Below are 10,192 nucleotides of genomic sequence, written 5' to 3'. Positions count from 1 at the left end.
CTGCAGATGAATCTGGGTGAGATTTTACAGGAAATCTGTGAGATGAAGCATCCTTCAAACCACAAATGGATCCAAAGCTTTCAGAGTTTACGAGTTTCCCAGGAGGAGGATTCACTTCCAACCTTTGTTTCTTCTTCTTCTTCTTCTTCTTCGGCATAAAGAAGTAAAAAGAAGAAAGAGAGCAGCAGCGAAGCAGCAGCTCTTTGAACGGGGATGAGGAGTCGTGTTTGTGTCAGGAGGAAACAGGCTTCACGGGAAAAGGGTCTTAATTCTGTGAAATGCTGGAGCTGAGCTCAGGTTTCAACTTATCAATGCATAAACACACAACCTGTGCAGAACAAGAATCAACTTTATGACCCTGTATGTTGACACAAGGAATTGATCTCCAGTTAATATCAATTTAAATGTATTCTTATCGCACTTTTCAGAACACACAGTTGCAAAGTGCTTTACAATTGTTAAATACACACATTACAAAAACAAGAATACAAAAATACATCCACCAATACATGAATTAATCACGCAACAAAAATAAACAACAATTTATGGCAAATGTAGAGAGTTGTGAAAAGGTTAATGTATAAAATGAGTTTCAGAAGCCTTTTAAAAACACACTCAACAATATTCTTCCAAAAGTTTAGGAGCAACAACCTGAAGCTCGTTCACATCTGGATTTTTAAATTGAGTGATTTACGTGATTTGCACTTCCGGGCCACCATACAATTGTCTTTTAAAATAAAAAAATAAGGGTATCTCACAGTGTTACATTTTTTGTGACTTAAGGTTTGTATTTCCAGGACAGTGTGAGGAAAAGTGTCTCAGCACTGTTGCCTGGTGACTGCAGCTCTGCACCCAACAAGCCACTGAAGGGAAGAAGCTCAGAACCTGGATGAAACGTTGATGTTCGGGCGGAGGAAGGAATCTCCAGCACAAGCTGCTGTTCCTGCCGTTTCATTTCCACCTCCTCACTGTCAGAGCGTGGAAATTAATTCACCCTGACACACAGTGGTTCAGTAAAGCAACCGGTAGAGAGAGCAGCAAACCAACCTGAAGACATTTAATTCAAATTGTCCTCAACAGAGGACGTTGAGCGCAGCAGTGCATCTATTAACCGATGTTGCTCTTTGTCATTAATCACTTTCCTGCGTGTTCTCCAGGTGCTTCACGTCCAACTGGCTCTCGAGCTCGTTCTCATAAAGCCAAGTGGAGGTGGACGGCCGCCAGCCGCTGAGCCTGAGTTAAGGATTTGTCCTGGATGGACAGCGAGAGGACGAGAGCGGGACGTGGACGTGTGCCAGCGAAGAGGACGTTCTCTCCTCTCTGGGTTTCTTACTGCGATGGGGAATAGGTTCTTCAATGGAGGTGACACGAGGGAATTCATTGCCTCATAGTTATTCAAAAAAAAAAAAAATGACGAAGATGTCCACACTCAACTGAGAAACCACAAAGTGATGAGTGTGCAGTTTGCTGAAAGTTAAACGATGCAGTTCTCCATGAGTTACGGCCTCGATTTAACTTGTGAATCCATTCAGTACGGCTGGTACGGTTTTCGCAGCTGTAAAAATGATTTGGATGAAACCCCACAGGATGAATTTAAATCATTGTGGTGATGCTCTGAGTTTGTGTCCTGCACCATGAGCAGGTTTATGATCAGATACGTTCTGCTGTGCTACAGCTCAGCCTCACAGGGGGTGCAGGTTATACAAGCCTTCAAAATGCTTTTATTTATACAGCTTTGTTTATTTGACCTTTATTTTGAAGCAAAGATTTCCTGGTCAGTTAATGACTTGTGATCTTTATTAAACCTTTTTTCTTTTGTTGGTTCTAAGAGCTTTTTCACTGCGTGCTGAACAACTGAACATGTAGCTCTCCTTCGCCATCAGCTTCAGAAACCACACGGTTCAGGGTTTATTGGCTTCTTCAGACAATTGGACTCAGTCGAAACAGACAGGATCCGACTCTGTGAGTCCCTGAGTAGAGCCGGTTTGAGCTGGTAACATCCCCGGCAGCCAGAGGAGTGTGTGTGTGTGTTTGTGTGTGTGTGTGTGTGTGTGTTCTCCTGCTCATTGACTGATGCTGGTAACACTCCCAGTCCCGGCTGTGGTGACGGCTGCTCACTGTCAGTCCGATCCCTCCTCCGACCTCAGAGACGTCAGCAGAACCTCAGAGACTCTCCCGGACCAGAAAGTGCATCAGTTTATGTTTGACCAAGAAATACTTTGAGACATTTATCCTTTTTTATGGGGATGTAAGCTGCCTTTCTTGCAAAATACTAAAAATGTATTGTTTTGTTTCCTGATGTACTTCCTCTGCAGAGCTCCATGTTCCTGGCTGTCTGGAAGGATAATGTTGAGTTCTAAAACAAATTGTACATTCATGGGGCTGAAGCACACACACACACACACACACACACACACACACACACACACACACACACACACACACATACACACACACACACAAACACACACACACACACACACACACACACACACACACGGTGACATTTTCAGAGCAGTTTAGGTTTTATTCTGTGATGCTCCTGCTTCACAACGACTCACCTGTACTGAGAATAGAAACCTCAGGGTTAGCAACGACGTTCATTCAATATAACACAGTGAAGAGCAGTTTATTACTGTTTTGAAAATACATTTCATTATTTTATTTATCAAAATAAATTCACATAAACCAGGATTATTTATTAGTGACTGTGTCTCTTGCTGCTTGAATGTTTTGTTCTATATTGTGATTTATTTTCTATATCATTTCAAATCTTACCACAAACATAGGAACTATATTAATATGTCATGTCTAATAAACTGATGTTAGACATGTTAGTGCTTTGCAATTCCTTATTTTTTACATTTTATTTTATCTAAATTAATATTTTTGTTATTCATTTTTTATGAAGCACTTTGTATATTTGTCAAGAAAGTTGATGTATTAAAGTTTGTATTCAAATAAAGATGATTCTAATCAATTATATATAATAATAATGATGATGATGATTGTTATTGTTGTTGATGTTGTTGTTATTCTTCTTCTTCAAAGTGCAAAGCTTATTGAGATAAACGGCCGATTATCCATATTTCTTTAATGACTATTGTGACCAACAATAACATAAATAATAAAGTTTTATATCAGTTTGTGTATCTCATTACTTTAGACAAATCAGACACCTGAGTGGTTTGTAAAGTGTGGACTGAAGGATGCTGTTTGACTTCCTGTCAGAGAATCACTATGTGAGTTTGAAATGTTAACAGCGTGTTCACACTATTTGTCTTGTCGAAGAAAAACTGCTTTTTAATCCTGAGAGGTGGGAGGCACAATGTGTGTTTTTGTTTCCATGACAACCAGCTGCCACTGAGAGCCGGTGGGGCTGTTTTCCAAATCTCAGAATCCAAAATACGTCCAACTACTCCCACCGATGTGCTCATTACTCACTTTGTGAATAACTCATGGCAACTTTTCTACCAATAGTCACTTTATTTTAACTTTCACTTCTCGTGTGGGATGAGTCGATGTATAAAAACAGGATCCATGCTGCCTGCTCTCTGCTAGAGAGGAGAATCTGTTGATGGCTTTAAAAAAAACACTGTCTTTTTTATTTTTTCTTGCCTAACATGGAAGATGTTGCACGTTCACTAATCAGCAACGTCATGGCTGCAGCTTCTCCCATTGAGCTTCTGTGAGGAAAAGAGGAAAAGACACAGGTAGTAATAAAAAACAGTGGATTAGTAGAACCACACTCCAGGGCTGTAGGTTGTTTAAAGATGACACAAACTGTGAGTGTGAATCGGGGGTGAAATCATGACACTTCACTCTCGTAACATACCTGCTGCTGTAAGAGAACAAGAACGATCATTATGGGCTGTTAAATTCCCAGAATGTGAGCATAGAAAAGACTCAAGGGCAAAATAACTCACTGAGCCAAGGTGGTGAGAGCAGAGGGAGATATCATATAGTGCGTGAGTGAGCTCAGCAACACACACACACACACACACACACACACACACACACACACACACACACACACACACACACACACACACACACAGACACACACACACACCTGCTTGCAGAGAATTTAATGCCTGTTGCATTAACAAGCTCACCTAATGCCAGTGTGATGCTGAGCTGAGGCTTCAGGACGATTCTGTCAGCAGCCCGGAGCTGTGGAGGGATTTCAGAGCTGAGCCTGGACCCAGATGTCAAATTTGTGTCTGTGAAGAGAGAGAGAAACACGTCCCTACACGGCTCTGACATATTACAGGTTTTCCCCTAATCTTGCTTTCCATGTACAGGGACATAGAATGAAGACTGTGAGTCGTGTACTTGATCAGTACAAGCTCATGACCTGCAGGCTCTGGTTAACTGGGGAGCAGGAAGTTACCTGACAGTGACAGTGAGGTAGATTCAATTAAAGCGTTAAAGTTACATCGTGAAATCCACTTTCTGACCTCTTCTCTGTGCATCCTCTCTTCTTTTTGTTTTTCCAGTCGGTTCCACTGGTCCCTCTTCGTCTTCTTCAACCATCCCAAAGGCAGAGACAATATCATAGAGCTCTTCCTCTACCAGCCCAGTCGACATTTGAACAATTCAGCAAAGTAACATGTTATATTTAATTCTCTGTTGGGACACAGACAAAGACCTTCCATGTAATATATTCCATGTATTATACTTACTATTATTATTATATATACTGTTGCTGCCATTATTACTATATACTGCTATTATATTGGTATAATTACTATCATATATAAATATATATTATGTTATATTATATACTATATGTACTGTACTATTTTTATATACTGTCTACCAATAACATTACCATCATATCATCAGTACTATTACCATCATCTTGCCACTGCACCTTATCTACCTATTTATCTTGTGTTTCTGTTTTTATTCTTTCTACCTCAATATTTTTTATTTTATTCTATTGTATTGTATTTAATTGTATTCAAATATACCGGCTGCTATGACGACTTAATTTCCCTTTGGGGATGAATAAAGTAATCTATCTATCTATCTATCTATCTATCTATCTATCTATCTATCTATCTATCTATCTATCTATCTATCTATCTATCTATCTATCTATCTATCTATCTATCTATCTATCTATCTATCTATCTATCTATCTATCTATCTATCTATCTATCTATCTATCTATCTATCTATCTATCTATCTATCTATCTATCTATCTATCTATCTATCTATCTATCTATCTATCTATCTATCTATCTATCTATCTATCTATCTATCTATCTATCTATCTATCTATCTATCTATCTATCTATCTATCTATCTATCTATCTATCTATCTATCTATCTATCTATCTATGTCTATATATCTGTCTGTCTGTCTGTCTGTCTGTCTGTCTGTCTGTATGTCTGTCTGTCTATCTATCTATCTATCTATCTATCTATCTATCTATCTATCTATCTATCTATCTATCTATCTATCTATCTATCTATCTATCTATCTATCTATCTATCTATCTATCTATCTATCTATCTATCTATCTATCTATCTATCTATCTATCTATCTATCTATCTATCTATCTATCTATCTATCTATCTATCTATCTATCTATCTATCTATCTATCTATCTATCTATCTATCTATCTATCTATCTATCTATCTATCTATCTATCTATCTATCTATCTATCTATCTATCTATCTATCTATCTATCTATCTATCTATCTATCTATCTATCTATCTATCTATCTATCTATCTATCTATCTATCTATCTATCTATCTATCTATCTATCTAGCTAGCTAGCTGAGCCTTTTTAATAATGCTTCACACAAGCACATTTTGGTCTTAATTTTAGGTATTTAACAAAATGAATGAATGAATTTATTTCTCAGCAAAGCTCCTGTGTGAAAAACCTTTATAATGATTTTCTTCTTGAGTAAAAACACAGATATCCAAGTCCGTTGTGATGGCAACTAATGATGGCACCTGTTTCACTTCCCAAATACCTGAATGCCGTCCACACAATGAGCCCACACATCCTGAGATTCCTTACGACTGCAGTCATCTCCAACAAAGACGTGCGACAGCGCCGGCAGGTCCTCAAGGACTCGGTGAAAGTCATTCAAAAGGTGAGATCAATGAGCATGAGAGGAAAAATTCCTATCTCAAGGATTTATTCAACCTGTGAATGATGGTTCCTGTCTCGTTGAGTGTCTCTGCGTGAACTTCGACTTCGACAGTGCCCAGAAGAAGCTCAGGGAGTGTGAGTCGGTGAGTTTCCTCTTTACAGTGTTACCGCTTGACAGTGTGCGTTTGTCACGGTGCACGGGCCTGAATCCCCCCCCCTGCCCATACATGTTAGATACAAGACGGGGTAATATGAGGCTTCCCTCAGCCGTGGTGCTCTGATCTCCGGAGGCCCAGACGTTTGACTCTGCAGCCGTTCAGCCTCAGCAAATCCACGTCTGGCCTGATTCTCCTGCCTCTTGCTTTTTGTTCCAGTTTGATTTTCAAAGCAGAAGAGCTGTCAGTTCTCTGGAAACCCCTCCACTGCAGTTTAGTTTGGTGCTTGGGGACCACTTTGCAAATTCTCTAAACACACACTCATTAATTGGCTTTTACTGGTCTTGTATAAATTGTGCAGAGCGGCGGCGTCTGAGCTCGACGACGGGAGAAGGTTCATCAAGTCCTTCTGTTGTCATGGAATCTGATGGAGTTTTATTGTGAAGGGAATTAAAGTGTACACGTTTCCTCCAGAGATCAACAACTTGTTTTCATTTCTGTCCAAACACTCTGACATGATGTTTTGTTTCAGCACTCACTTGTTAAAGAGTCATATCAGTGATTGATTCTCTCGATCTCAAGCTGTGAAAAATAATTACCGATGGAGTATTTCTGGATTATTGTGGCACATTATTCTTTGTTTACCACAGCAAAGCACCGGGTAATTGGATGTCTCATACAATAACGGCTCCTTTTATAAAATAACGGTTCCCGCATCGCATTTCAGATTCCAGGACACTAATGTATTCATACATTTAAGCTCTCCTGCAGATTTAAGGTGGCCACACATCCTACTTGAGGTTCCTGTGATCACGGCTGTATGAAAAACACAGGTAGAGACTTCACAGGATAATCTGCTGCAACACACTCACATGTGCTGGTTTCTTCAAAGTTCATTTTGAGAGTGTGGCTCCATATTTTCTTTAGTATGAGCTTAGCAACCGTGTTGTTAACGTAATATTTGACAGTTCATATTAAAGCATGTATTACTTAGAAAACCTCAGTGCGTCTTTAATCGTTTTGTTTCCAAAGCAGACTCCAAAAACTATGAGGAATATTTGCTCATAAAGCTTCATATTTATGCTAATAAGGCAATGATTGTTTTTTATTTCCTGCACAGAGAAGCTTTGTGTTTTCATCTTTGTTTTTCAGTTTGTCAGTTAGTTAGGAGGTGGAAGGATGTGGTTTGAGTCAAGGAAGAACCAACTGAATCTGGGTGTGGATCCGGATCAGGGACGTTTTTCACCATTTTAATTAAAGATTTCGATAGAATAATTTATGAATCTTGATGAAAACAGCGGGAATGAGTGTTTATGAGTGTTTAAGCAATTGGTGCAGATCCAAATGGGGTTTCTTAAGGGGACTGTTGGACCCTGACAGAGGTCTGTGCTCTACCTGCTGCCATTCTCATACAAGTTTTATGGAAATCCATGTGTTAGATCCTGCTGGTAAACAAACAAACTTGGGTGAAACCATAACTTCCTTGTCGGGGGGGGTGAAAACCCTCCATTGTGAGGTTGTGTATTTTTGTCCAGGACATTTCAGTGACTGATTGGTGGATGAAACCAACCGAACCACAGGGAACAGATGACGTCACATGCGGTGGCGTGTGGAGCTATTATGTCCTCAAGGAAACTTATAACAGACTTATCGTTCCAGTAAATCGTGGCTATGGTTAGAAATTATAGCGACCGTCTGAGTGATGGCAGAATTATAGAGTGTTTCATCTCAAACGTTTCAAATAAAAATGATTGTTTACTGGAAAATGTTCTTCATGCTGGCAGAGGAACTGGACTCACACTAACTGTGGGAACTTTGACCTTTTCTTTAGTCTCTCTACACGTTCTATATGTGAATGCTTCATGTATATATTCATATATGTGTGTAAATGAATGATCTTTTCCCTTCAGGTTCTCGTGAATGACTTCTTTCTGGTGGCCGGCCTTGAGGACTTCATTGAAAACGCTTGTCTAAACGCCTGAGACCTTCTGTCGGATTCATCAGCATCAGGTGGAGGAAACAGACTCACGCCTTTTTATATGTGAATGCACTGATGAGATAAAAGGAATGAAAAGAGGTTTAAACGTCTGCACCCGGATGATTTATGCTGTGCAATAAGTTTACTTCCATGTGCTTTTCCTCGTGTCGTCTTTTCAAAGGCAGTCGTCAACTTCTTTTTAAGATTCCCTCAAAGAAGATGTAGTGAACTGAAACGCCGCTCTCCTCCTCTCCTCTCAGCGTGCTGCCAGACGAGCTCGACATGGCGCCCGAGGAGGCGGAGCGGTGGATCATCATCCTCGTCCCAAACGCCAGACTCCACGCCAGGATCGACTCCAAGCTGGTGAGGCGCTGAAGGCACTGATCCACCTTAAGTCTGACGAGCTTCAAATCACTGATCCACACGTAATCTCACCAGACGACTGATTTGTGTAAAGTATCACAGCTTTGTCAGTTTATTTATTTTGTTCTTGTTAGACTCAGAAAAGCGTTTAAGACCTGTCGGGATTAGTCGAGCAGCAGAGTCCTTTAACGTCATTCTTTCAGATGAATCATTTTTATACAATACATGTTCCCCAGGGTCACGTGGTGATGGGCAGCAAGGCAGTGACGCAGTACCAGCAGGTGGTCGAGAAGAACAAGAGTCTGTGGTTCAGGAGCCAGATGTTGGTAATGAACATGGAGAAGAAGGTTGCTCACAGCAACAGGAACGAGGTAGAGTGAGAACCAAACACATGGAACTGAACACTTCTCACCATCATCTACTGTTGAGGGAAACAGGATATTAATACTAAAAATGTTGTTTTTGAGTTGACAGAGCTTTCATTAGAAACATGTAGTCAGGTTACACGTCCTTCAGCTGTCTGATATCGACCAGTTCAAGGCTTGATTGATTTTAATTTCAGTTAATTCTGATTATTTAAGACTGTTCTTACTTATACTGGATCCACAGGCTTTATTTCCCATGTTTGAAACATTTAAACACATTCTCATCAGCTACACTCCTGTTACTCGCTCGTCTTTAGTCCTTCTGCCTCTGATAGATCTATGTGAAATTCAACACTTACATGAGGCTACATCCGGTCATTAAAAATTATTTCAGAACTAAAATGATTTCTGAAGAAAGCTCCAGTAAAGCACATCACATGACCATTAACGTGCACTGGGCAGGTACCTGCTCTATGAAGCTGGTTGCTTAGTTACAGAAAAATATAATGAATGAGAACAAGGCAGAAAAGAGATTTCTCATTTTGGAAAGAGGATGAGGAAGAACAAGAAACATTCTGCCTCCCGTCCCGACTGAAACTCAGACCCATTGAACTAAAACAGAGTCCAGCTGCGTTTCTCCACTTTTCTGTCTCAGTGGCTTGACAGCAGGCGTAACCGTAGCAACAGTGATGTGTTTTAAAAGTAAGCGTTGCCATGTGGACGTCTAGATTTAACTCCTCATCTTCCCCTGCAGCTGATTGCAATTTTCACCACTCAACTTCAATTCATTAAATTTCCTTTGGTGAAAAATAAACTTGTATTTAATTTGCTGTGCTGAAGAATTTGAAGTTAGTCTTTGTTTTTTGCCAGTTTTCCGTTGGAGGACCTTTAATAATGAAACACGTCTTCTCTGTTCATCTTCTTTATGAAGCAGTTTGAACTTTTCTTCTAATGTTTGTTCCTCAGACTCTGAACTGGGAAGCTCAAGACTCCGGCTTCTACTGAACTGGGAATCAGCGTCAGGATGATGTGTTTCAGTACGTTCTAAAGGCTTTTTATTGCATTCAAGAGATTATTATAGTTTATTATTAATTGTCCACTTATTATTATTGTTATTATTATTATTTAACTTATGCAATAAAAGCACTGGAGAGAGAAGGCAGCTAAGCTTCATTATTAACTTATCATTGATGCTTCATTCACATTTGG

At 39.8% G+C, this 10,192-nt stretch overlaps 1 protein-coding gene across 1 annotated transcript in view; it reads left to right on the top strand.

Moving 5' to 3' along the window:
- Positions 1-9,988, top strand: part of eif3eb (eukaryotic translation initiation factor 3, subunit E, b) — a 17,237-nt gene extending 7,249 nt beyond the window's left edge. Inside the window, 8 exon segments of the mRNA XM_061093393.1 lie at positions 4,500-4,578; positions 5,992-6,124; positions 6,156-6,265; positions 8,188-8,255; positions 8,257-8,280; positions 8,516-8,618; positions 8,855-8,989; positions 9,950-9,988. Coding sequence (XP_060949376.1) covers positions 4,500-4,578; positions 5,992-6,124; positions 6,156-6,265; positions 8,188-8,255; positions 8,257-8,280; positions 8,516-8,618; positions 8,855-8,989; positions 9,950-9,988 — 691 coding nt within the window.
- The last annotated feature ends 204 nt before the right edge of the window (positions 9,989-10,192 follow it).

Source organism: Limanda limanda, chromosome 19, assembly GCF_963576545.1.
Source record: "Limanda limanda chromosome 19, fLimLim1.1, whole genome shotgun sequence".
Taxonomy (NCBI): Eukaryota; Metazoa; Chordata; class Actinopteri; order Pleuronectiformes; family Pleuronectidae; genus Limanda; species Limanda limanda.
The sequence above is the reverse complement of the archived record's forward strand: the minus strand, read 5'-3'. Positions and strand labels throughout refer to the sequence as shown.